This window comes from Ovis aries, chromosome 19, assembly GCF_016772045.2.
Source record: "Ovis aries strain OAR_USU_Benz2616 breed Rambouillet chromosome 19, ARS-UI_Ramb_v3.0, whole genome shotgun sequence".
Classification (NCBI taxonomy): domain Eukaryota; kingdom Metazoa; phylum Chordata; class Mammalia; order Artiodactyla; family Bovidae; genus Ovis; species Ovis aries.
In genome coordinates this window covers 47314441-47341347 of record NC_056072.1, presented here as the reverse complement: position 1 = coordinate 47341347, position 26907 = coordinate 47314441, and the positions used below count along the sequence as shown (strand labels likewise).

The window sequence follows — 26907 nt, the reverse complement described above, 5'->3', positions numbered from 1 at the left end:
AAGTAAGAAACAGGCATCTTCAGAGTATGTTTTTGTTTTGTTTTGTTTTGTTTTCAGTCGTTCAAGGAAACTACAGAAACAACATTATAGTAAAAGCCGAAAAGCTAGTAATTTGTCCAATTCCCTAACTTTCTACTATTTGAAAAAAATAAAAATCAACCACAAGAGTCAAAGATACAGTCACTGTGTGACAGTGCACAAGGACAGGCCAGCACGTCTGGCAATAAGTTAGATGTGCTCTGGTCAGTCAGTGTGGAGTGAATGAATGAGGTATTTGCAGACTTGGAAGGTCATTTCAAATGAGAAAGGCCCAGACTGCCTTGTGCGGTCATCATTTGAATAAGGTGTAGCCTTTCTTGGGGACTTATTTTAGAGAGCACACCCCAGATAGATAGGTTGTGGGTGTGCATGTTTTAAAAGAAAGAAAACACAGTGCATAAAGTGAAATGCAAAGAGCATAAAAACATTACATTTATGTTACAGGTGGTCTTATGCAGTGTGTTTCATACCCATAGATACCGAGATGTATAGACACCACACGTAACACACACACGAAGGGAAATATTGGCACTTGTAGGTTTTCATGGGTTTTAGTGAATCTTAATTTTACTTCTGGCTAGCTTATCTTCTACAGGTTCTGGTTCTTTCTGAAAAATGGGGCTCCAGTCTCCTGGCTTTACCAAGTGAATATAGCACTAGGGGACAGTCAACCTGTTACCAGCCTCTCGAGCACAGGGGTGTGATACTGCCATTGTTGACCCTGTATAGCTGCGTTTAGAACCATGCTTCATCCTTAACATTCTCAAATTAGATATTCTACTGAATGTCTTCTTGGCCATTGCTGTAGACAATTTGGCTGATGCTGAAAGTTTGAATACTGCTCAGAAGGAGGAAGCTGAAGAAAAGGAAAGGAAAAAGATTGCCAGGTAACCGCCTTTCCCCTGGGGAGATTTGCTGAATGAAGGGTTTGACCCAGGGAGCCAGTCTTAGGTGTGACCTATTGGGGCTCCCATGCTGCTGCTTTGTGGGGATGGCAGCTGGCTAAGAAGCTGATAAAAAAAGATGGACTCTTGGGCAGGCCCTTGGCTCTCATTCCCTTGAAGCTGAAAGCAGGAGTCACGTCCCCATGCTTAATGAACCTCTGCAGTTAATTCTGGCATTATAAAATAAATGATGCGTCCAATGCTGATTAGCCCTTGAATGAGAATTTTAATAAGATGATCTGTGTTATGAATCCAGTGCACTGAGATGAACTGAGTGTGGGTTGTGCTATATTCTTGCTGTTAAGGTTGTTCCCAATTAAATAGGCCACTGTTGATTCAAAATCCTGATGAGCTTCTTTTATACAAAACAGGATGGTTACTTGGTTCCTTCTGTTCTCTTCTCTGTAGAAAAGAAAGTCTGGAAAATAAAAAGAACAACAAACCAGAAGTGAACCAGATAGCCAACAGTGACAACAAGGTATATGTTACATTTTCCGCTTTGTTTTCAAATAATTCTGTTGATCTCACCATAAATGTATCACCTTTATACCGTGACAGTGTTGTGTGTGCTATTTTAGAGTGAAAGCGTGGCACGCCATCACAGAGGCTGGCTTTCCAGGAGGGTCTGCGTGAAGTGGGGCACTTAACTGGTTGTTAGCAGTATTTCAAACAGAGAGCTGCTGTGATACATATTTAACTGGTCTGACACCTCATTTTTTCTTGATTGGAATGATGTGGTCACACGTGACCAGTGTCCCTATCTTCTCGGTGGGGATTAAAATCAAAGATTGCTAATAGATGTCTGTCCCTGGGGGCGGGGTTGTCTCAGGATCAGAGGGTTTGGGCACTCAGGGCCCTACTGTGAACACTCAGGCACGTGTCAGCTGTGGATTTTTCCTGAATTTGTTGATTTATTCACTGAGTCAGTAAGTCCTTTCTCAGTGGCGACGGTGTGTCAGATACCAGGGATCAGGAATGACCAAGAGCAGTGAGATCCGCGCTCACGTAGGGCTCTCAGTCTGGCCAGGAGGCAGGAATTGTGAGGTGGTTCTCACGTAGCGTGTGCGTCAGTGCTGGGTGGTGCTGGCTGGCCATGGCTGGGGAGGGGTGACGCCAGTTTGCAACTCGTCTGCCCTCAGACTTTCTCTCTGAAGCAGGGGCATCATCTGGGGGTACCTGCTCTCCTGACACACTCACACAGCACCCACTTTGGAGATCACACCCCTACCCCGTGCTGAATGGCAGGGTTAGGTCTTTAACTGCCCTTCTCGAGTCCAGTTAAGTCAGAGTCTCCCTTCCTCCCAAGACCTCTCTGTCCTCCCAGGTTACCATCGACGACTACAGAGAAGAGGACGAGGACAAGGACCCCTACCCACCCTGCGATGTGCCAGGTATGCAGCGGACACCAGAGATGGGCTCTCAGCTCATGAGTGATGGCTTTGCCCTCACACTGATCAGTGCTTGGGTCTGTGGCCAGCCCAGCTGGGCACATGCAGGACTGCCAAGGCCAGGGGTTCGGTCCCCTTGTGGGCTGGTTAACTCTGGTTTTTCTCGGGCGGCTTAGGGAACCCAGACACCAGGTGGTGGGGAGAGAACATGGATGTGGAGCAGGGCACATGCAGCCTGCACTGGGCATCTCTCTAGGATGCAGCCAGTGGCCAGCACTCACAGGACACTTCCACCTTTACTGGCGACTTGACGGGCTGCTGGAGGGAGGTCCTGTGGAGTCAGGGAGCCTGGGAGACTGCCAGTGTGTGACTTGAAGCCCTGCACAGTTTATCAGGCTGAAGCGGAGTGTGGAGGTTGCTGGGGAAGCAGCCAGGTGCTGGGGGCTGGCACCTTCACCTAGTGCTCAGATCTTAAACTGCTGGGGGCCTCATTCCCACAAAGGCACACACTCACCAGATGAGAACGCTTCTCAGCCCCAACCCACGCACTGTCAGTTCATGTTTGGAAGGTTTTGATTAATGTAGCCCACCAGGATCCTGTGTCCATGGAATTTTCCAGGAAGGAATAGTGGAGTGTGTTGTCATTCCGTCCTCCAGGGGATTCTTCCCAATCCGGGGATTGAACATGGGTCTCCTGCGTTGCAGACAGATTCTTTACTGTCTGAGCCACCTGGGAAGCCCTGTGTCAGCGGATACACATTGTTAAAGTTTAAGCCACATTTTCATGCAAAATTGAAAATGAGCATTCAAACCCAAATGCAATCCTTATTTCATGCCTATAAAAAAAAAGTATCTCCTTTAAAGTAGGTGAAGAGGAAGAGGAGGAGGAAGAGGATGAACCCGAGGTTCCTGCTGGCCCCCGTCCTCGCAGAATCTCTGAGTTGAACATGAAAGAGAAGATCGCCCCCATCCCGGAAGGGAGCGCTTTCTTCATTCTCAGCAAGACCAACCCGTAAATATCCCCTTTCTAGTCACCTGACTGCCCCATCTCCCCCAGGATCCTGCACAGTGCTTGAGAGTGGCTGGGGGCGGGCAGTGCAAGGGAAGATGGTTCACAGCCCCTTTCTGTGCTTGAGCGTTGAGGCACCCCGTTCCCCCTGACCTGTCCTGTTCAAGCCTTGCCTTTGCCCTCTTTTCATCTCTTCCTGGCCTTTCTGTGCCTGGATAGGGGTATGGAGGGGGGGCGGTGACCAGGTCTTGGGAGAAGTGCTGTTCCAGACCCCTCTCCCACACACCCTCGTGCTGGGACAGCAGTGGTGCAGTCCTGCAGCTCTGGTATTCTGTGGATTGTCACCTGTGAAGCGTTTTCCACCCAAAGGACCCTTTCTTCGTAAGGAAGTCTTTTGCTAAGATGCTGTGGGAGATGAGGGTTTTGACCAACTTCCTGAACATCTTTACTCAGAGGCCCAGTGTAGCTGATTACTTTTCCCTATTGAGCTTGATAGTAATATACCAGTATTGCTCAGTGATATAAGTGGTAGCTATTCAGTTCAGCTCCATGATAGCCTGCTTAAAATAGCATTTCTCCTGTTAAAATGATCCAGTGCTTGCCAGGAACCTGGTAATTACTCACAAGTACTGTAAGAGGGAGATGTGTATTTACTAGCTGGTTTCTAGGTTTTAAATCATCTGGGACAGAGTGAAATGCCAGGAGGAATAGATGGCTCCTGGAAAGGTTGCTGGAATTGCAGAAGCAGTTCTGGGCTGTCAGAGGAGAAATTGTCGAGACACAGGGAGAAGCAAGGCGGGTACAGTTCTTACGGAGTTGAAGATTAGATAGTAATCTATTTTTGTTTTTTATGGGCCATTAAAAAAAATCTTTTTTAAATTTGTTGCAATATTGCTTCTGTCTTAAGTTTTGACTTTTTGGCCTTGAGGCATGTGGGTTCTTACCTCCCTGACCAGGAATCAAACCTGCACCCCCTGCACTGGGAGGCGTAGTCTTAATCACTGGACCTCCAGGGAAGTCCCTGGATGGTAGTTTTTATAGCTCATCGTTGTTGAGAGTTTGCATATCTCTTTTAAAAAGTTATTCAGCCTCCTCACTGATCCCTCACTGTGTCTGCTTATATGGGAGGAATGAATTCCATTTGCCCCCAAAGCTTTAAGCACTTCTTGCCCTCACCGCACTGTCAGGCTTTCCCCAGCTGCTGACAGCTTGCCGGCCCTCCAGGGACCACAGTAAGGCATTCAGCAGCCCCAGGGGGAAAAAATGAAACAAGACATCACCTTCATATAAAGTTGACTTCTGGTTTTTAAAGTGGAAAAAACTTTTCAAGGAAAACCTGCATGTATTCTATAGACAAAAAAACCCAACAGTGAAGTTCTGAAGTCAAATACTGAAGTTAACGGAAGTCAGGCACTGACTACACTAAGTCCCTGGGATGTTGTCAGGGGCATCGGGAGACGCTCTGACGGCCTGTGGTGCTGTTGTGAGAGTCAGGGCTGGGGTGCTGGGCACGTGCTGCCCTCCTTGTTTGATGGGACTGGAGGAGCCTGAGATGGCTCTACCACACTGGGTGCAGGAAGACCCTTGTGAGATTCTTATATGGTGATGTGACTTCCACTTGACTTTCTCAGAAGCACTTGTTGTGGGTCAGCTGCCCCCAGAATAGCACTTCTGACAGGATGTCCACACAGCAGGAGAGTGCACCCCGTCTCGCTCCCCGAGGTCAGGTCAGGATGCAGCCAGCCTGACTGCTGGGGTCACGCCTGTTCTGTGTGAGTGGCTGTGATGAACTCTGACCTCGGTCTCTGTTCCGAGGCAGGAAAAGGGAGCTGCTGGGCTTCATGTTACAGTGGAGAAGTGTCACCATCAGACGATTGGAAATGTGCCCTGGTCCCCTACTAGCTGAGTCACCTTTTTGGGGACTTGGGGGTGGCAATACCATGGGCCTTCTGGGAGTTTAGCTCCCTGACCAGGGATCAAACCCTGGCCTTTGGCAGTGAGAACGCAGAGTCCTAACCACTGGACTGCTAGGGACTTCCCATAGCTGGGTCACCTAAAGAAAGTTCTTTCACAAGCTGAAACCTCAGTTTCTTCACCTTTAGAAGGGCGGTGTTCCCGCTTTTCAGGATGCAGTGAATGGTCTGTGGGGCTTGTCCACACAGAACCCTCAGGGTGTCGGGGAAAGAATGGTCCGGTGGTTCCAGTTTGCTGGGTGGGGGCTTGGGTGGCACAGGGACAGCGGTCCTCTGCCTGGTCCATCACCGCAGAGTGGCCCCAGCATGCTGAGAGCACTGGCCAGTGGGCTCGGGCCCTTCCAGGGTTCATCCATGTGGTGGCTCTTCCTGCAGGATCCGCGTGGGCTGCCACAAGCTCATCAACCACCACATCTTCACCAACCTCATCCTTGTCTTCATCATGCTGAGCAGCGCCGCCCTCGCCGCTGAGGACCCCATCCGCAGCCACTCCTTCCGGAACACTGTAAGCCCCCTGCGAGGGTGGCAGGGTGGGGCCCCCACTCAGTCAGCACTGGACTCGCAGGCAGAGGCTAGTGTCCAGGCAGGGCCTGCAGGGGCCGCGAGGGTCAAAGCTCATGTGGGCCCCTCATTCCCCTGAGAGCATTTTATGCTACAGATTTGTCAGTGCCAGAGAGATTTTTTTTATGGGCACAAACCTTTATTGAATCATATATTTTATACCTCATTTCAGAGACTCTGCAGTAACAGTGTATTTGGGAGCCCTACATCTCTGCATCGCTGCCAGCATTTTGATTCCTCTTTTCCCCTCCCTGGTCAAATTCATGTGCACACCTGTTTTGAGGTTTCCTGCTGGTAGCAGCATCCAGCAGAGAGAAAATCGAAACCTGGTATCACATGCCCAGGGGTCTCTTATTTGGGGTTGGCAGGAAGACTTATCTTATATGGACTCACATTCACACAGCTACTGTTACTGATGAGAAATACAAGTCAGGGAGATGACAGATGGGGACCTGAGGCATTCAGTGGAGAAGAATGACGTCGAGGTTAGTTTGGGGCAGGAGGTGGCTTTACAAAGAGAATAGAGGGTTTCATCTTCTATTATTAATCAGTTTTCAAAGTTCAGGGCTGACTCCCTTGCCTAGCATCTGTGTTGGGCAGAGACTGGTACCTAAGTCAGTTCCTGCCTGAGCAGTTCAGCCTCAGCAGGTCAGCCGTCAGCACTGAGAACAATCCAGAGGCAAGACAGCTTCACAAGAAGGTAGCCTGTCGACTGCCAGGTCTCAATGCTGTAGCACAATTTCAGCTGATCTCCCGGAAAGCTGCCCGGGGAGGCAGGCCCACAAGTGTGCGAGGCTGTCAGGGGTTGCTGCCTTGCCCTTGTGGTACCTCTTTCTGTACAAGAGATTTTTGAGATTTGTGGATTTAGACAAGTCACCAGATCAATGCCCCATGATTTCAGTTGTGACAACCAAGCCCCGTGCTATCTTTCCATTTCCCGTGCTTTTGGTTTGAAGCCTGGCAAACCCAATCTATGAGACTGATGAGATAATGGGCATCCTGATACGAAGATGAAAAGATCTTCCCTTCAAAGCATGGTTGGGTGATGTAAAGATGGAGCCCTGAGCCTGTCTCAACCTGTACCCAGGGGTTACAGCTTTTGTTAAGATTCCTGAGGTCTCTATCTAAATGGTCAGATGGAATAAAGCACAGCAGGGTGTCATCAGTTCCATCATAAAGATGAGACACAGGGGAAAAGCTGTTTCGGGAAAAAGTACCATTGTGTGACGGACTGGGTCACAAATGGTCCTAGAGCACAGATTGACCAAGAGTTTGTTTACCTGCAGGTGCGGGCCTCATGTTCTAAGTTTTACTGTAATTAACTTCCCCGTGGGTTTATTTCCCTGCTGCTTTTTCCAAGAAATGTTACTGTTCTTTTAAAATAGATGTTCACATGAATGTATGTCTTGCTTTTAAAAATATTGCACTGTTTTTATTTGACTGTGGTCAGAACAGTTAGCATGAGATTTTCCTTAAATTCTTAAGGATACGAGACATATCCTTAGCTCTGAGTACCATGTTGGATAGCAGACCTCCAGAGCTTACTCACCTTACGTGGGGAACTTTATGCCCATGTCCACCTGCCCCAGCCCTAACAACCACCCTTCTGCTTTCTGTCTGTGAGTTTGACTGCCTCAGATACATCATATAACCGAGATCTAGCAGCAGGTTTGTTTTTTTTTTAACCTTAGCTGAGTTATTAGTGAAAAAGAAAAAGTAGGCAGGGTGAGCAGAGAACAACCTGAGGCCTTGGCCCTCGGTACCAGGCCGGGTCGTTGGCTTGCCAGCAGCTGTGTGTTTCTTGGCTCCCCACCCGCTTTCAACACACAGAGAGACCTGCTGCGACCTTGGAGGGGATAACGGTGAGGGACAGGGCTCCTTGTGGGCGGCTTCCGTGGTGTCCTGCGAAAGACCTTTAATTGGCTGGCCAGAAACACAGTTACACAAGAAGTGTTCCAGCAAAATTTATAAATCTCCAAATGGAAGCAGTTTGGAAAATGAATAATGCTGTCTGAAGAGAGAACTTTGGGAAGGACAGCTGGCCTTTGAAGCAGAGGTTCTCATCTTAGTCTCATAGCAGTGAGGACTCCCTTGGGGTGGGTCCCACATGCACACAGAAGGGCCCAGGGCTCTCGACCAGCACCTCAAAGGCCTGGCCTCATGCCAGCGATGCCGAGACTGGCCGCCTGGCCTGAGCAGCTGCCTCTGTTCTCAGCATCCGCATCTGGGAAATGAATAGAGTCGCCCTGGGTGGGCTCCATGGGTTACCTTCCAGCGCTGGTCTCTTTGGTTCCCCCAAACCGTACAGCCCAGTTGTCGTGAAGATAGGCAGCCAAGGTGCCCAGTTCCACTGGAGGGTGCCAGCTGCCCTGTTCATGGCTGAGGACTTCCTGTGAGCATCCTTAGTTGAGGCCTGCTGCTGTCTGCCTCCCCTCCCTCCTGCCCCCACAGAGCTGTGGAGAAGCAGGGATACAGGACTGCAGCGGCTAGAAAGTTGGTATTTTGGGGAGTGCTGATAAAATGGGCCCAGCAAGAAGAAAACCTGCCTTGAGAGAGAGAGTGCAGTGTTAGACACAGAGCAGCGGGTGGGCGGAAGAGGATCAGTGAAACTCTTCCTTGCAGATTTATCCAAGCCTGGCATGTCAGTGGAGGAAGGTGTTGGCTCCCTGACTGAATGGGTGGGAATTAGAGGGGACACACGACCTACTTTGATACCACTTATACCATTGTTTACATTTTCCCTCCAATTTGAAGCTCAGCAGGAGGGCACCGTATTTCATTCTACCAAAAGGGCAGTTAAGGATCTAAAATGTGTGTGAGACTAATTAATCTGACACCACAAGTATCTTATCAGCATCGTGCGCCGATGAACAAAGGTTATTAATAGAACACTTTCCTAAGTGAGCCTCTGCTGCCCAGAACACAGGGCTGGGAGGGGAGTCAGCAGGAGCGGTCACAGGAGGTAAGTGGGCCCAGAGCTCTTTGATGGACCGAGTGGGGCCCTTGGAGCATCTCTGCACTTCCCTCCAGGGTGACAGGCTCCTCCCGGGATGACGGGTCTCTGAGTGCATGTGGGTGTGTGGCTGTTGGGAGTTGTCCGGATGCCATTTTCTCATCTCCACGTGTTGTGCCTTGCAGATACTGGGTTACTTTGACTATGCTTTCACAGCCATCTTTACTGTTGAAATCCTGTTGAAGGTAACAGCTTTTTCATGGATCCTTGCATACACTAACGCAGCAGTAGCAATAACGCTGGCAATTCTTTGTTTACCTTCCAGATGCTAGGTTATGCAGATTATGTCTTCACTGGTACTTTTGCATTTGAGATCGTTTTAAAGGTAACAGGTATCACAGGAGTGTGTTTCAGGGGCCTGCTCCTGTGTGTGACACATGGCCAAGACACGTGACGTGCTTTTGGCTATTTTCAGTTTTTGTCCTCTGTGATCAACCTGCACTTTTTTTTTTTAAACCAAAGGATTTTTTTCCTGTAACCATTCAACCTTTTGTTGCTGTATCTTCAAAAAACCTTTGAATGCATGTGGGAGCTACTTTGGCTTCCTAATAGTGATTGGGAATTATATTTTGCTCCTTTTTTTAATATCCTCTGAAATGTGTCAACTGACAACAGATCCAATGCTGTGTGTGAACTTTCTTCCACCCTTCTTGACCTCAGAGTCAGAGGAAACGCCTTCCTCGTACAGAGGAAACGTCTCTCTTGTTTCTTTGACTGCATTATGTTTTCAATGCCCGGAAATAGTAACACACTATTTTCTTGCAACAAGATTTGCAAGATAACATGGGTCTCTCTGTGTTAAGATATATCTGTTTTAATGGATGGGCTTACATTTACACAAACAAAAAGAGCACCCTCTGGACAGGGTGCCCAGAATGTACTGCCCATGCATGAGCTGCCAGTTGCCACTGCTGCATGTGGTTTGCGTCCCGGTTTTGAAGGCCACCTTGGGTGAGCCCATCCTCCATTTCTTTGGACTCGAAAGTCTGGAGACCCACAGCGGACATCCTAGAACCCCAGACTTGCCCAGGGGCATGCATCCTTGAAGTCCTGGGACAGTGTGGCTTGCAGCATCTCCTGGTGGGGAGACCCTCAGGGAAATGGGGACTTGTAACCACAAGTTTCTTTAAACCATGTTAGGGGTTTTTTTGTGTCCATCTCAGGACAAAAAAAAAAAGTATTTTCATGTAGCCTACTGTGGAACTTGGGCTCTTTACAAAATGTTCTGTAAAATAAAACCTCAGTTAACATTCCAGGCTCTCTCTTTTTTTTTTTTTGGCTAATGAAAATATTAGCACAATACTGACCAACCAACCTCTTTTTAAACCTTTGTTAAAAATCTTAGATGTTTGAGTTCATTTTCCTGCCATCAGGTCACTAAATGTGGTTGAATGTGGTCCGAAGTGAGATGCTGCCTGGATCGGTGAGCAGATTCTACCACCGTCTCCATGGTGACAGGCATTGCAGCAGAAGGCACAGGGTGTGGGGTGCAACAGTGCCCACCTGGCCTGTGCTCCATCCCAGGTTTTCTTTTTTGGTAATTTGCCGTCTCCTCAGACTGAATTTGGAAATGTCATCCTTACCCTGTTAGCCTGGTTAATTGAGGTTTTATTTTCCTTTCCACATTTTTAAGTTGTTCAATGAAGTGTAGGTACTCTTGGGCTTCAGGGCAAAGAGATACAGGTTTATTTAAAATAAAAAAAACCCCACAATTACTTCTTTTCACTTTCTGTGTATTTGCCTCAGTGACTTAAATCTTCCAAATCAATCCTCATTTTGAAGAAATCTTAGAGAGTGGAAAATAAGCTAAAACGAGGGATTCCGAAAATGGAGAATCTCTGAGAAGCAGCTGACATTGAAAGGGTGGTTCCTGATAGCCTGGGGAAAGTTTGAAAGGCTGTTTGGTTACTGGGTTACATTTGAAGTGGGCTTTTTGTTGTAGTTTGTGGGTCAAAGAGGATTGATTATTGGCAGTAACATGTGGTCTAGTATGATTAACTCCCAGCTCTTCCTCTCCTGTACTTATCTGAAAACTCCATCTTTTTAAAAAAATAAGCAGTAACTCATGTGTTTTTCAGTTTTTTCTCTGGGGCATTTCCTCACTAAGCTCATTACTTAGGAAGCTCAGTGGGCGCCTGCAGTGTGGGCTCCGGGCACTCGGGGCATGGCTTAGAGAGCCGGTGAGGTACGCGTGGCAGCTTCTGAGCCCCACTTGGCATGTGCCAGAGTGGCTGGACTTACAGGAGCCCTTGGAAAAGGACAGATCACTTGGGACTATTAAGAGCAGTATGGGGCCTGGGGAAATGAAGCCAGTTTCTTTGTCAACAGTGTGTGTGAGGCCAGGGCTCAGGCACTTCTAGCCCCACTGAGAAGCCTGAGTTGGAGCAACATGGGCTGTGCTGGCATCTCAGAGGGGCTGGAACCAGAGTTTTATGGGGAAGCCAGGTTGTCTGGGCAGCGATTGCATCCTGAGAAGCCTGGTCACGTGGACCACCCCTGAGGCACAGCCTATGGACGTGCCAATGATATAATCATATTTGAAATTTGTCATCGCCATAATGAAGTCCCAATTGGTGTGTTCTTTTAAAATGTGTTGGGAATCAACCGCCCTTTTTTCATTTTTGAACAAAGCATTTAGTTACTCTGCCCTGTTGCTTTGCATTTCTGGCTTCCTAACCCACACTTGTTCATAAAGTCATACTTTGCTCAAGATTTTGTAAAGAGCCCAGGTTTCTTTTCCCCTGGAGAGAAAAACAAAGAGAAAGAAACACTAAATCACTTATGATTCTTCTCACAGATGATGACCTTTGGCGCTTTCCTCCACAAAGGCGCTTTCTGCAGGAACTACTTCAACTTACTGGATATGCTGGTCGTTGGGGTGTCGTTGGTGTCATTTGGGATCCAGTAAGTATTCTGTGTGTGTGTGTGTGTGTGTGTGTGTGTGTGTGTGTGTGTGTACACAGGGCTGTTGGGCAGGCAGGTCTATGTGAGGGGCTTCCCTGGTGACTCAGATGGTAAAGAATCTGCCTGCAATACAGGAGACCCGGTTTAAGTCCCTAGGTCAGGAAGATCCCCTGGAGAAGGGAATGGCAACCCACTCCAGTATTCTTGCCTGGAAAATTCCATGGACAGAGGATCCTGGAGGGCTCCAGTCCGTGGGGTGGCACAGAGTCAGACACAACTGAGTGACTAACACTTTTATAAAGCCTAGGCATCCCATTAAAGGTGGCGTTCAGTTAACTGGAAAGCTTAATTTGTGCCCATACCAGAAAGCATTGTGACAATGCGTGCTTCCTTGTGCTTCTGTTTTTCTGTTTATGCCATTTGCTGGGCTGTGCTCACTATTCTCTGATTTTTTTGTTTTGTTTTCAAAAGAGGGTGAAGGAAGTCTGAACTAGGAGGGAGGGCAGCTGGGCTCTAGCTTGGGTTCTCCATGGGTCCTTCAGGTCCTGGGGGGGCCTCCTTTTCTGAGATCTCCATTCCACTTCTGAACAGGAAGGGTAGTACGAGGTGGCCTCTTTAGCCCTTCCAGCTCGAGGATCAAAGGCTTCTTTCCTCTCCAGGATAAATCAGTTGCTGTTACCCTTTTCTTCCAGTCTCTAAAATTTTTATCTGGGAAGGGCAAAGCTGCAAGTTAGAGCCTCAGGGCCTTTCCATGGCTTTGAGTGATTTCTAGTGGGGAATAGCCTCAGCTTGCCGAACCTGGGGGCATGGGGTAGAGGCTCCAGTGGGAGCGTCTAGGAGTGGCCTTGCTTTCCTGCAAACTTCGAAGCACTTCTGCTTGGGTGCTGACCACCAGTTCCTCTGTAGAAGAGCCCTGTGTGCACACGGCCTCTGAACTAAAGATGTATAAGAGGTCCTGTCCCCATCAGAAGATGAGGACCCCTGCCGAAGCTGCCGTGTGTTAACCCTCTCCCTCACCTCCCTTCTGTGCCCAGTCTGGGGAGCCGTATAGCCGTAGCCTAGACAGACATTCTCACGAGTATGTTTGCAGCTCCTGGGGGCTCCCGGCTGTGCCTGGCTCTCCGCCCCCACCCACTGCCTGCTGAGAGCTCGTGCTGCGGCCACACTCAGCCACCTGCCATTCTCCACCAGCCGCAGCCTCCCTTCTAGGGCCTGCGTAGGTGCTGCCCCCCTTGGCTGGAGCCCCTTCCCTGTTTGTCTAGGTAACCCCGTCACCCCTAGGTACTCACCTGGCTATCTCCTCCAGGGTGCCTTCCCAGAGCGCCACCAAGGCGTGCTCCCCCGCTGCCTTCCCTCTGTTGTCACTCCTGCGCATTGGCTTGCAGTTGCCCATCTCTCCCACCCAGCAGCAGCCTCCTCGAAGGCCAGGGAAGCCCAGCATCAGAGTCGCACAGCAGGGCCTCCGAACTTAGAAAACCAAACCAGCACAACCCGGCTAGGTCACACCTCCAGTAGACATCAGGTGGGAAGAACCAGGCGCACCCAGAGTCGCATCTCTGCTGCATCAGCTGGGTGACTCTCAGGGCTCCGTGAGTTCTGATCCAGGACTGTGGTGGAGTATGGACGGGAAGGAGGAGACCCGTCCTCCTGTGGGGCTGTGGGGAGAGATTGGCTCTGCTCCACGGGGTCCCACCATCATCTCACTGCAGTGAAATCATCTCGCAGCATTTTACCGACTGTGATACACTCTGCTTTCTTTCTTTCTTCTGCTCTTCCCATTAGATCCAGTGCCATCTCTGTTGTGAAGATTCTGAGGGTCCTGAGGGTCCTGAGGCCACTCAGGGCCATCAACAGAGCGAAAGGACTCAAGGTTTGGATTCCTCCCCAGGCTGGGCTAGCTTTGGTCAGGGTTAGCTGTCATCACTGACTTTTCTGGACCGGAGCTGGGCTGAGGCCTGATGGATTTTTCAAGTGGGTTTTGGATTAGAAAAGAACATTTCTAGTCAATGAGGCTACCTCTCCCAAGCGCTGGTAGCATTTTAAAAATTGCTATTTTAAAATTTTTGTTACTTTAAAATATTTTTCTTTATCTGACTACTGTCATACTTTGTTACTTTTTTCATTATTAATAGTATTCCTTTGGGTATAGTTCAGTCTTTAGCTCTGTTCTTAGGGAGTTTGTACAAAAGGCCAAAGGGTCACCATTTTCCCAAGTCGTCTTATGGGGTGCATAAGAAGGGCTTATGTGCCAGGCACTGCTGTGCCCCATGGCTCTTCTTCTACCCTAAGCTCACTGCTTTGAAGGAAACCAAGGAGCGGCTGCTTACAGGGCGTCCCTCCCAAATGGACACGATGCACTGAGGGGAACTCGCCATAGATCACTACCTGCACGACAAGGCATAGAGGACTGTCAAGTAGGAAACTCGTAGAAAAATGCACATAATCATAGAAAATCTTGGCTGATATTAGTTCACCCTGTGGCTGAAATAGCACAGGCAAGTAACGGCCCCCTGTCCGCTCCCCGCCGCTTCTCCCCAGCACGTGGTCCAGTGTGTCTTCGTGGCCATCCGGACGATTGGCAACATCATGATCGTCACCACGCTCCTCCAGTTCATGTTCGCCTGCATCGGGGTCCAGCTCTTCAAGGTACAGGGCAGGGCCCTTGAGCACGGAGCCGAGCCCATCTCTTCAGGGGGAGCCAGAGTTTGACTGCCTGTCTGTTTTGTGTCCAGGGAAAGTTCTATCGCTGCACAGACGAAGCCAAAAGTAACCCCGAAGAATGCAGGTGAGTGTCCTGAACGTTGTTGCTGTTTAGTCACTAGGTCGTGTCAGACTCTTCATGATCCCAGGGACTGTAGCCTGCCAGGCTCCTCTGTCCAGGGGATTCTCCAGGCAAGAATACTGGCGTCGGTTGTCATTTCCTTCGCAAACCAGGGGTCGAACTCGTGTCTCTTGCATTGGCAGATTCTTTATCACTGAGCCGCCCAGGAAGCCTGTCCTGAACGTGGGAGTGGGGAATTCGGAAGGACAGATAGAGAGCTTCGAGGATTTGTTCATATTTAGTGTCTCTGAGGGTTTTGTTGTAGAGGACAAGAGTCCTGAGAGCTCAGCTCGTAGCTGGAAAGATGGAGGAGTTGGTTTTGAGGTGAAGTTCACAGAGCATAAAATTTACCTCTTCAAACTGCACAGTTCAGTGGCATTTCATACAACTCTATTGTGGTACGAGCGACACTTCAGGCCAGTTCTGAAGCTTTTGATCACCCCTAAAGAATAGACACATGGGAAGTTCCCCATCTTCCCCAGTGCTAAGACTCCATACTCCTGATGCAGGAGGCTCGGGTTCAGGTTCATTGCCTGATCAGCGAACTAGATCCCACATGCTGCAACTAAGAACTGGTACAGCCAAATAAATAAAAAAAAATTTTGGGGGGTTTTAAAAAGAAAAGAAGCAAAGATTCCTTATATTTTAAAAAAGAGAGTGAATGGACTGATGACTTTTGATGTTTGGTGTAGAATCAGTAAACTGAGTGGTGGGCACTAAAACCTAAAATAACAGTTAGCTTTCCCTACAGCCACGTACCCGAGTTTTTCCGCAAACCAGAACTCAGAGCTCAACCTGCTGGAGTCCAGGATCCGGCCCCCTCTGCTGACTTAAGTCCCAGGCTGCTTCTCCCCATGTGCTCCCCTCACCTGCATTTTGGCCTCATTTTCATTCACAGTATTGGTGACAGGAGAGAGCAGGTGGTAAATACTCATTCCTCTTGCCCCAGCTCATCCACGTGACTCTGAAGGCAGACACGGAACCACAGCCTGAAGTGCTGAGACCTTAGCGTAGACGTTCTTGTGTCCGTGTCCTGAGATGTCGCCGGCCACGGCTGGGCTGCCTGCACTGGGTGCTCACTGGGCACTTCTTTTCAGCGGTCGGTGCTCTTAGAGAGTTATCTGACTGCTGCGTGGCTGTGGCTGTGGGCCTCGGGGGCCCCTGTTCACACCGTGGGTTGGGGGGCGGGTCGCCCACGGAGGTGATGGCACAGAAGCCTTCCCGTCCCTCACTATGTCAGCCTCCTCGTCTGTGGAACAAAGATGCTGGAACCCTTCCAGAAGTGAAATTGTATGAGAAATACTGTGGGCCAGCAATTACAGAATTGTTTTGGAAAGAAAACTGGGAATATTGTTAATATCAGAAAAGGAATTCGATTAAAACTAAGAGATAAGAGGATGCCTGGGCTGGTTTCCCAGAGCTGTGGAATTCCGCACGGCCAAAGCTCTTGGTTCTTCATTGCACCCTTGGAGCCCATTGTAGGAGGGATGGTTCTTGTTCAGTAGTTTTCATTTGTGATTAGCCACGTGCTAGGTGTCTGCTTGGTCGCTCTGGAGAATACTCGTTTAACTAGTTATTTGAACCGTGGAGTGGACTGAACACAGGCCAGGATATGGAGAAGGGCAGCCTGTGCTGTGCTCAGACCTGTGGCCTGGCTGTGGACCGAGCGTGATGGTGCCCAGGGTTGGGGAGGGATTGGGGTGTCAACCCATTCCACATCCAGCTTGGGTGACCCCACCTCTTTTCCTGTCTAGGGGGCTCTTCATCCTCTACAAGGATGGGGATGTCGATAGTCCTGTGGTCCGTGAGAGGATCTGGCAAAACAGCGATTTCAACTTTGACAACGTCCTCTCAGCTATGATGGCTCTGTTCACGGTCTCCACGTTCGAGGGCTGGCCCGCGTGAGTACCAGGACCGTGTGTCTTCTAGGGATGCCCCTGCTGCTTCGCAGGCACCCTGGGCTGAGCCGTCTCTCCGGGAGTGAGTCCTGTTGCTTTTCTCCAGCTTTGCAGGCCTCTTCTCTGACTTTGTAACTTTGGGCCACTTAGCAGTCATTTCCTGATACACAGGGCCCCTCTGTCTGACTCGGTGAATGATTCATCTCTATGGGCAGCTGCCAGGACTCTCAGATTTGACAAGCTGGGATGGGGTGAGGGGGCATCCCTGGATGGGAATGGGGAGTCCCCAGAGGCATTTTTCAGGCCAGCCCCTGTGTCGCCCCATCAGTAAAGCCATTACGCTCTCCTAAAGAGGCCCTTGATAGTGTCCCAGACTGCTTGTTCGTTCACCCCGAGTCCTATGTACGCACCAGGGTGTCATGTCTTTCACTGATGCACTCACTCGGTCATTCATGAAGTGTGCTCTTGATATTAGCTCTCTGCAGCACACTGTATTAAGCCCCGTGGAAGAAACGGAGCTGTCTAGACATGGTTCCCTCTTTCAAGGCCCGCATCTAGTCAGTGTCCTCAGCCAAGCCAGGCAGGAGAGGCCTGGTGCATCAGTGACATGCAGTTCAGGGCCCCGAGGAGTGACTTGGGTTCTGACGGGTGGCGTAAGAAAAAGGGAAGGAAGTAGAATACAGGAGAGTGTCTTACACCTTTCTTGTTCTCTGCTCTCTGATGGCACCGCAGCTCCTGCCACCAGAATATACATGCATTGATGGTGTTCTGCATGTCAAGCTGTCATGCCCAGAGGAGCCATGCAGGGTGGATGGGCTGGCAGGACCCTGGATGCGTGGAGTGCCTGCAGAGTGAAAGGACAGTCGGGTGGGGCTTGGCCCCAGGGGGAGGGGAGCGTGGGGTGAGAGCCTGCACTCTCAGAGACACTGGCTGCGGCCTCCGATTTTAACACGGCACTTTAGCAAATCTGAAGGCAGGAAAATGAATGAGCTTGGGGCTCAGGGCAGATGGGCTCCACTCTGACTCTGCCCCCCAGGACCTTGACCTTGACCTTGACCTTGGACACTGAGACCCCTCCCTGAGCTTCTGTAAGACAGGACTGCAGTATGTCCACCTTTCCAGATAGATGCGCAAGCATCTGGCACAGGGCAGCGTGCAGTTAGTGCTCAGAGAGGCTGCATCTGCGTGGGGACGGGCGTGAACTGAACTGGAGGCTGCTGCAATAATTTCCCCTCCTCCTGCTCAGAGTTCTGCTTGGCACGTATTTCCCTTAGTGCCTGTTTCAGTTTGGGGAACCTCTTGTAGTTCTTTGGAATTGCCCTGGCTGCTAACTCGTGCTCTTGTGTTTATCGCCTTCAGTTCCACCAAAGACTTGCGTGTGATGTCCTTCCTCTCTCTGTCTGTGACTAGAAAGGAGCATTATTCAATACCTGTACATGTTTCTTGGTTCTCAGAGCAATCAGTCCACAAATACATCCCGGGTGCTCCCTCCTCCCCCAGGTGCTGGGCTGCCTGGCCTGATGCTCAGGAGGCTTCCTGGGGGACCCCCGTGTATCCAGGGGACTTGGGGTGGGCTCCTGGTGAGGGCCCCCGCCGTCAGTGCCCCCAGAGGCACTCGGGAGGCAGTGGGGCTGGTGCCGACTGGCTCTCTGCTCTCCAGGTTGCTGTACAAAGCCATCGACTCAAACGGAGAGAACGTGGGCCCCGTCTACAACCACCGCGTGGAGATCTCCATCTTTTTCATCATCTACATCATCATTGTCGCGTTCTTCATGATGAACATCTTCGTGGGCTTCGTCATCGTCACGTTTCAGGAGCAGGGAGAGAAAGAGTATAAGAACTGTGAGCTGGACAAAAATCAGGTTAAAGTCACACACTGTTTGGGCTTCCGTCCCTTGAGCTAAAGAGGACTGATTGCTCTTTTGATGGCTTTCCCCACATGCAGAGCAGGGTGCCCACCTGCTCTCTGCCCCTGGGGCTCAGACCCTGCTCAGAGCATACTCTCAGCCAATCTGAGTCATCAGGATTGAGAGTTAGTTTCCCAGAGACAGATGAGGAGGTAATTTTTAAATTTACCCCCACATGTGTGTGAGAAGCCAGAATACCTTGGCCGCCTGGTGTGGTCGTGACCTACCTGTGACAGCTCAGCGTCATGCAGGGTGGTGTGGCCTGGGGACAGAGAGCATCACAGTCCCTGGCGGGGCATAGCCTTGAATTTTCCCAACCTTGGGTCTGTTGATGCTGGAGGCTGGATAATTCTCTGTTGTGCTTCCTGTGCCTGGTTTAGAAGCATCGCTGGCCTCTACCCACTAGATTCCAGTGGCACCTGCACCGCCCCCCATTCTGCCCGTTTTTGGTGACAACCAAAAACATCTTCAGACACTGTCAAATGTCCCCTGGTTGAGAACCACTGACTTGGAAGGAAGTACCCTCTCACAGCACAGGGACAGTTGCTAACTTTAACCTTGAGACCAAGATTGCACTGGCACCACTCTCCCTTGACCCTGCACCTCGTTTTAACCAAGCTCACAGACATGGGGGCCTTTGGCTCTGCTCGCTGGATGATGTGAGAGGGCTGGGAGACTGGGACTGGTCGTATTCTCCCTAAACCTGCTCTGTGACTGTGCGTGTGCCCCCAGTCCTGTCTGGCTTAGCTCCCTTATCTCTTTTAAATTGAGGACATTAATGAGTTAACTTTCAGCCCTGAAAAGTAGTCTGTGAGATGGAGATAGTGTTTCCGGAGTTTGCCCCAGGCCCGCTATCAGTAGCCATCTCGGTTTGATGATTACATAGTGAGCAAGGGTCATATGCCAGCCCGGGCTTCCTGGGGGGAAGTGGCTGTGCGTGGTGAGACCGTCTGTCTCAGGCTGCAGCATCCCCGCCAGGGGAAACACGAGGACCGCCGGGTTTGCAGGGAGATGTCAGTGTCGTCGGCTGCACCTGCAGATTGTATCAGCCACAGTCTGAGGGAGGCCCGGCCCAGCTCTTCACCCTCCTGACCACCGCCAAGGAAGAAGAGCGTCAGGGCAGGACCCAGGCAGCAGCCGAGCTCAAACTAGGTCATCACAAGGTCCCAAAGAGGCTCCGATCAGGGGTCCCAGAAGGCAGTATGTGCGGTCACAGCAGAGCCAGGCCTTGGATGGAGAGGAGCCTGTCCGAAGTCAGAATCCAGAGATAGAGCCGACAGTAGGGGTCAGTGAGGGCCCAGGAGCCAGGAGGGTCTGATGCTGAGCTGAAGGCTCTCAGGGCTAGAGGCTCCTCTATGCTGGCTGCACGTGGCGCACTGGTCTCCGCCCCCACGTGAGTGCCTGGGGCAGTGCCCTGGCTATCATCACAGACCATGTCCTGGGGTTCTGAGATGAACTCAATGAGCTCCTGAGCCTCAAAGTTCTCAGCAGACACTCAGCTCACTCACCACTAGATGCTCAGGGTTAACACTCTCGTTCTCCTTCTGGGTGATGTCTTATGTGGGTCCCTCCTGGAGCAGCCAGGGACCTTCAGTCTCAGGGAATCAGCCCAGCCCCTCTGATTCTTGAGGATCTCCTTGCCTCTCATTACTTGGCTTCTTTTCCTGGGCAGGAGAATTCCACCAGCATTGAGGAGTGGCAGGTAGAGATGGGGATCGAGGCCTTGCATCTCTGCTTAATGCACTGCAGGACCTCAGTCTTTTAATAAGTAAAATGAAAGCACACTGGCTGCTCCACTTACCCTCCAAGGCTGCTGTGAAGAGCGGATGAGGTGATGGGTCTGGGGGTCCATTGTCAGTGATGCTGAGTGGTACCCTTGGGGGTTGCTGTGACGGTTCCCCGTCATCCATGGTCCTTCCCAGTAGGTGTGCACTGGCTTTTCAGGGCAGACGAGAACTGTGTCCTTCTTCCATAGACGTGCTCAGGACCCCCGTTGCTCTTTTCTGCCGTTGCAGCGTCAGTGTGTTGAATATGCCTTGAAGGCACGTCCGCTGCGGAGATACATCCCCAAAAACCCCTACCAGTACAAGTTCTGGTACGTGGTGAACTCCTCGCCTTTCGAATACATGATGTTTGTCCTCATCATGCTCAACACACTCTGCCTGGCCATGCAGGTAAAAATGGAGACAGCCACGCGGATCACATGTGGGCCTTCAGCGCAGCCCCACACCCCAGATCCTGAGGGTGGAATGCCGCCCCGTCACAAGAGGAAGGCTTTGCTTTTCTGATGAGTCTGGGCTGCAGTTTGGCCAGACTCCCATTCTGGCTAGCGGTTGCCAGGGCAGGAGTTTATAGGCACTCTTCTGCATAAGAGACTGACTGTATATACATTGTGACCATCAGTGACATTTCTGTGGAGCCTTAGCATGGCCTTCCAGTCTGTAAACCTTTCCTGTGGGCTCCTGTGGCCAGGGAGTGGGTAAGGACTCAAGCTCTTGTCAGTGTGGAGTTGAAAAGACAGGGGATTCAATCCTGACTTGACTCCTCAGCCCCTGGGTGATCCAGGGCAAGTTATTTACATCCGCCAGGCCTGGCTTTCTTTGTTGGTAAAGTGGGAGACAGAGTTGATGCTGGATGACTTGTGTCAGGCACTTTGCCCTGGGACCGTCTCAGAGTGACATTCTTACCCTCAAGTCTCTCTCAGCATGGCGGTGGGAAACTTTCTGGTTCATGGAGTGTGGAGTCTGACCTCTGTGACCTCCTCTCCTTGTTCATGCTGGGAGCAAGGGCTGCAGCTCCCATCAGCTGGCCCTGTTGAATTACAGAGCGGGACTGACAGTTTCCAGCACTCGCGTTGCCTGATGGCTGTTGCACCAGGACAAGAGTGGCCAACGTCTAGTTTCAGTTTCCCACTGACTGTAAGGATTTGAGCAAACCAGTGTTGTCTGGAAAATGGCTCTAAAGACAGCCAAGGATACATTTTCTGGCCCTTTCCTTAAATTGAAGAATTCTTTATGAACGAAAAGGATCCTCTGCTGATATAGGGAAAAGCAGTCAAGATAATACTGACTTTGGTTGAACATAGGCCTAAATGGCATAAAATGTATACCTAACAGAATCCTACCTCTGTCCATAGACCTGTGGGTGTGTTCTGCATTGTACCTGGGTCAAGGCCCTGAATATAAACCCTGTCGGGAGAAAGGGTGGATTCCCTTTATCCTGAGCAGAGGAAATGGATTTCTTTTCCCTTCATTGTTCAGTCACCCTCATTTTGTGGAGGCCTCCTGCACTTTGTGGGGGGTCAGCCATGTGCCCTTGCAGGGTCAGTGGGATCACTGGGAGAGGGTGCTGGATGGGGAGGTCACCTCCATGTCCAAGTGTGGGATGGATGCTTGCTGGGGACTGGAGGGCTGGGGAGCCTCCTTTTGCAAATCTGGAGCAGACCCTGAGAACTGTGCCTCTGCCTCCATCCACAGCACTACGAGCAGTCCAAGATGTTTAATGATGCCATGGACATCCTGAACATGGTCTTCACTGGGGTGTTCACTGTCGAGATGGTTTTGAAAGTCATTGCATTTAAGCCTAAGGTAAGTTGCTGAAGTCACTTATCAAGGGCTGTTGCTGAATCACCTCTGAGAAGTGCTCATTTCCTGTTAGTCTTGTGTTTCTGGATTATGCTGAATGGTTCTGGCTGTTAACTAGGTTATCGCCTGATAAGGGCATCTATCTATGTACACAGAGGAAAATAAATCTGCAAAAATAAAACCTCATAAAAACAATTCTGAGAAAAAGAGCAAATTAGGAATTTGCACAATGAAGATTGTTTTGAAACCCGATTTTCTGTTTCTAGAAGAGCATGCGTCACACTGTCTCAGAGAAACTCACCTCCTTACTTGAGCATTGGAGACACTGCTTTCACAGAACCCATCAGATATAATTCTGCCCTGATGTTACCTTTAGATTTCCAGTATAAAAACTTCAGTTTTCTTTGTTCTTGGTCTGCAGCATCTTTTTCACCTTTTATGGAAAATTCAACCAGCTGCAGACCTCTCAGAGCCATACCATCTTTCATGTGTTTAATTTAGAAAAATTTCTTTTCACTTTAAGACAAAACAGGACATGCATTTTAAACTGTATTGGACTGCTCTGCATATTATGTCCCCTTTAGGAGGCCGTGCATCCAGTCCACAGTTGTCAATGTGTGTAGTATAAGAGACAGATAGTAGAGTGTGGGCAGAGATGCACAAGTCTGGAAGCAGCCTGGATTCAAATCCCCAAGCGAGTGACTTCTCTGCCCTGTCACTCCCATTTCCTCATCCATGAAATGAGGACACTAGGAGTCCTGTTTCATAGCATGGTTTAGAGGAGTGAGAATCGCTCTGTGTGCCGTGCTTACAGGAGCGCCTGGCCTGGCATGTAGCCCCGTGCTGTAGACATGCCAGGACTGTCACTGTGACCACTCCCGTCCTCCTCAGCAAGCAGTGATGTTCCCTTGTCCTAAAACTCTAGACGGAGGAGCAGATCCAGGCTCAACTGTGGGACGTCTGACCCTCAGTTTCTTTACTAGCAAACCCTCCACCCATCCAAGTTAGAGAATGAGTTTAGCGACCCCCAGTATTTGTTCATTGGTATGGAAAGTATCTGACAACACTGATCTAAGGAAGACCTGGATTACGAAATGATGGTTTCACATACTCCATACTTTAGTGGGATTCTAATTCAGAACTATTCCTTTCTTTAATTCGAATTAATTTCTATGCCATCTTTATCAGATCTTTGTGGACCAAAAAGAAAGGACACTTGTAAGTGATGGATCGGGGTGATTGCAGTGGGGTCAGATTTGGCACTTCTGCATGGCCAGATGCTATTTCCTGTGACTTGTCCATATCTCCATACATACACATTTCCTCCCCTCCCAAACTCTTCTGGATTTCCTTTGCGATTTTGGTTTGTGCCCCTCTGCCCTTTCCATCTCTGAGCAGTATTTGTCTGGACTGATGGAAAGGTTGCAAAATAAGAGCTTTGGAAGTACGTGATCCAGGCAGCACGGAACGTATCTACGGAACCTTCCCAGATCCCCTCGCCCTGTCTTCCCCCAACCTGGTGATGAAGCTCCAAGAAGGCACATTTGCCCGTGGCATGCGTGTGAGTCTGTGTATGTCTGTGTGTGCGCGCTGTCACTGGCTGTGTCAGTGGACCGCTGATACCAAAGCTGGGAGGGGAGTTCAGTGGCGTGAGAACAGACTGGTGAGGCCAAGGGGAAGTCAGTAGCTAATTTATAATCAGTACTGATAGATCAGGGTTTTAAAATGAGTGATTTCCGTTAGAAACTGCACTGCTTTGTAGTTTTCATCCACAAGGTATTTTCACAGCAGAAGACAATTTCCGATGCGAAGCGAGAGAAATCTTTAAACGGCAGCAGCAGCATCTCTCGCAGAAGGCACTGGCACCCCACTCCAGTACTCTTGCCTGGAAAATCCCATGGATGCAGGAGCCTGGTGGGCTATAGTCCATGAGGTCGCTAGGAGTCGGACACGACTGAGTGACTTCACTTTCACTTTTCACTTTCATGCGTTGGAGAAGGAAATGGCAACCCACTGCAGTGTTCTTGCCTGGAGAATCCCAGGGATGGGGGAGCCTGGTGGGCTGCCGTCTCTGGGGTCACACAGAGTCGGACACGACTGAAGCGACTTAGCAGCAGCAGCAGCAGCATCTCTACACTCCTGGGGCACTGTCTCTGTATGTGTGAAGCGGACGGATTTTATGTTGTCACTGTGTGTCTGGAGGAGCCAGAGAGAGTCATTTCACCAAGAAGCAAAGCTCTTCTTAAAACGCTTCCTGACTCTCCTGTTTCCTCTTTCGTGTTAGCAAACCAAGGTCAGGCCTTCCACAGAGAAGTCCATGAGGCCCTCCTCCCTGTCAGAGGCAGTGGGACTGAGGAAGCACATTGCAAAGGGAGCCGAGGGGAGAAACTCTGTGAGGGAGATGGCCAGGAAGACAGAGGGCTGGGAACCTGGCCCAGCAGCTTCAATCCAGAAAGTCTTTGTCTCTCCTGGAATGCTCAAATCACCGGGTCCTGCGGGGTCGTGTGCTCCACGGTGAGGGACACCTTCTGGGAGAACTTTTTGGCGTCTGTCAAGAGAGATGGGATTGCAGCTATTTTGTCCTAGAAATGCAAAGAGTGAAGTTAGCTCAGGTGGGCCTCAGTGTAGCAGCGTGGTGGCTGGATGGCGGCTGTTGTGGGGCATGCTGGCCGATGGGTGGCCATGAAAACAGCCCTCCTGGTGGGCGTCCAGATAGCCCTTGACCCAGCTGAGTTTGCGAGTTGCCCACCATGTGGGTCCCGCTAGAGACTTACCCAGTCCTGGCGCTCAGGGATCAGTCAGTGAACGCTGGGCAGAGTGCCTGCTGGCAGGTGCCATCTGGTGAAGACAGAGGGGATGCTGGGGGCTGGGCGGAGGTGGGTTCAGTGGGAGAGAAGTGCTTGCAGGCACAGGGTCAGGAGTGTGGAGGCCCCAGAGCTGGAGATGGGGTATAGTGAGGGAGGCAGGAGCCTGGGGGTACTGTTGGAGGCTATGCTGCTGTGTGTAACACAGCCTGAAGTGGGGTGGTGGGGTGAGAGTCCCTCCTGGAAGTGAGAAGACATCGCAAGAGGAAGGGTTCCGACCAGTGGAGGAACCTGACTTCTTTTCTCTGCAAGGCCTGGCTGGTAATGGGGGCCTCTTGAGTGAAAGCACATTTCGAGGGACATGGTCTGAGGCTCTGTGAGGTGAGATCACCTAGTCTCCATAAGCAGGAAGGGCCGAGCTGGGGGATGGAAGTAGGAACCACCTCCCGCAAAGCTGGGTGCTTCCCAGGTGGGGAGGTGGGATCCTTCCAGGGAGAGAGTTGTTTGCAGTGTGGGTTCAGCAAGCATGGAAGGTGTCGAGAGGCCAGGGAGTGAGGGCAGGGCAAGTAGGCTGTTCGGTGGGTTGTCAGCTCCCCAGGGAAGACCCACCCATCGGGCATTGACCTCATGCACTTGGAGTGACCCAGGCGCCCTAGGGTTTTGCAAGGTGGGCCCTGGTGTGAGTAAGAGCCAAGTCTCGTTCCCCTGGCCTTCCCCTCCAGTTCTCCTGAGGGGCAGCTGCTGGAATCTTCCAGTGATTCTCTTGCCCCAAGGAGGGCTTTGTCTCCTTCTTTGCGCTTCTGGAAGCCACCCGTGTGGTGCTTTGTCCAACACATGGTCAACTATGTTACCTGCCTCCGCCATGGGCCTGTCTTCAGGGAGCCACAGTTGGTTCCCACGTTTTAGACCTCTAAGCATTTTGCTCTTGGTTCTACATTTGACCTTTGAACAACATGCAAGTTAATCCAAGTATAACTTAGAGTCGCCCCTCCTTATCTGAGGTTCCCCTGCATCCGTGGATTCGTCCAACCACGGACCACGTTGTGCTGTGAGATTTACTATTGAAAAATATCTGCTTGTATGTGGACCTGCACATTTCAAACCCGCATTGTTCAAGCATCAGCTGTGCCTTGAAAATGCCTGATCTACACACCAAGACACTGGAGTGTGGAAAAAGTCGAGTTACTGGGTTTGGAGGAAGAAGAAAGCGGTTGAGCACTGTCCTCCTGCTTCTGTGCAGAGCAGACACGTGGCAAACACTGGACACCTGGTTCCGTCCACCTCCCGGGACAGCATTCCCTCCCCTGGGTCCCTGGCAGAAATAAGGCTGCTCAGTCAGCACCAGCAGTTTTCCTGGAATATATTCTGCACTTCCTGGAATGAAACCTTGATACTGTCTTTTCAGTTCATCAGTGAGTACATATATCTCAGTGATGTGTTTTAATGCCAAATAACAACACTTGAGAGGAAATACGCTCTCCTTAACTAGAACTTGATATCAGGCTCATCTGTGGGCTCAGCTGTCCCGTCAAGACCTGGGTCCACAGCTCCCTTCTGGTCTCCTTCTCCCCTGTAAGACACGTCCGTGCCCAGGGCTTTGGTGGCCCGCTTGTCTCACCCCAGCCTCCACTGCCTTACTCCTTCCTGCGTCACTCCGCTGCTGGACCATCTCCTGCCTCTGGCCTCAGCCCTTTCCCTTCACCTTCTGTGCACTCGCTTGTAAACCCAAAGGTGACCGAGCATCTGTTGTGTGTGTGTGGTGGGGTTGGTGTGGGGGGAGGTATTTCTTTGTTGAGTATTCAAAGTCCGGCACCAAACACTAGCGCACGTACATGTCTGCCACATTTCCGGTCGTGAGTTCCCGGCCATTCCTCCTCTGCCCCCATCCCCAACTGTTAGCCTGCTGGGCTTCTCCGCAGCTCATGCTTCTGTGCCTGGAAGCCCTTTGTCCACCTTGTCTTTTAAGGCCTGTCTGGAATGTGGGCTCCTCCCTGACAGTGTCCCCCCAGCCCAGCCAGAGTCGACTCCCCTACACACGTGCTTCTGTCAGATGCTCAGTGTG

General features: G+C 50.5%; 1 protein-coding gene across 13 annotated transcripts in view; it reads left to right on the top strand.

The window, feature by feature from the left end:
- The window catches only part of CACNA1D (calcium voltage-gated channel subunit alpha1 D), a 525137-nt gene that overhangs the window by 422428 nt on the left and 75802 nt on the right, over positions 1-26907 (top strand). For 7 of the 13 annotated variants that reach the window (XM_060402383.1, XM_060402382.1, XM_060402381.1 and 4 more), the window contains 14 exons: positions 812-926; positions 1392-1461; positions 2290-2374; positions 3236-3383; positions 5729-5858; positions 9053-9112; positions 11725-11831; positions 13614-13701; positions 14370-14477; positions 14564-14616; positions 16407-16553; positions 18211-18412; positions 20473-20631; positions 21934-22044. In XM_060402383.1, coding sequence (XP_060258366.1) covers positions 812-926; positions 1392-1461; positions 2290-2374; positions 3236-3383; positions 5729-5858; positions 9053-9112; positions 11725-11831; positions 13614-13701; positions 14370-14477; positions 14564-14616; positions 16407-16553; positions 18211-18412; positions 20473-20631; positions 21934-22044 — 1583 coding nt within the window. The remainder of the gene's footprint in view (positions 1-811; positions 927-1391; positions 1462-2289; positions 2375-3235; positions 3384-5728; positions 5859-9052; positions 9113-11724; positions 11832-13613; positions 13702-14369; positions 14478-14563; positions 14617-16406; positions 16554-18210; positions 18413-20472; positions 20632-21933; positions 22045-26907) is intronic. The other 6 variants (XM_060402380.1, XM_060402379.1, XM_012099903.5 and 3 more) reach the window with 1 other exon arrangement.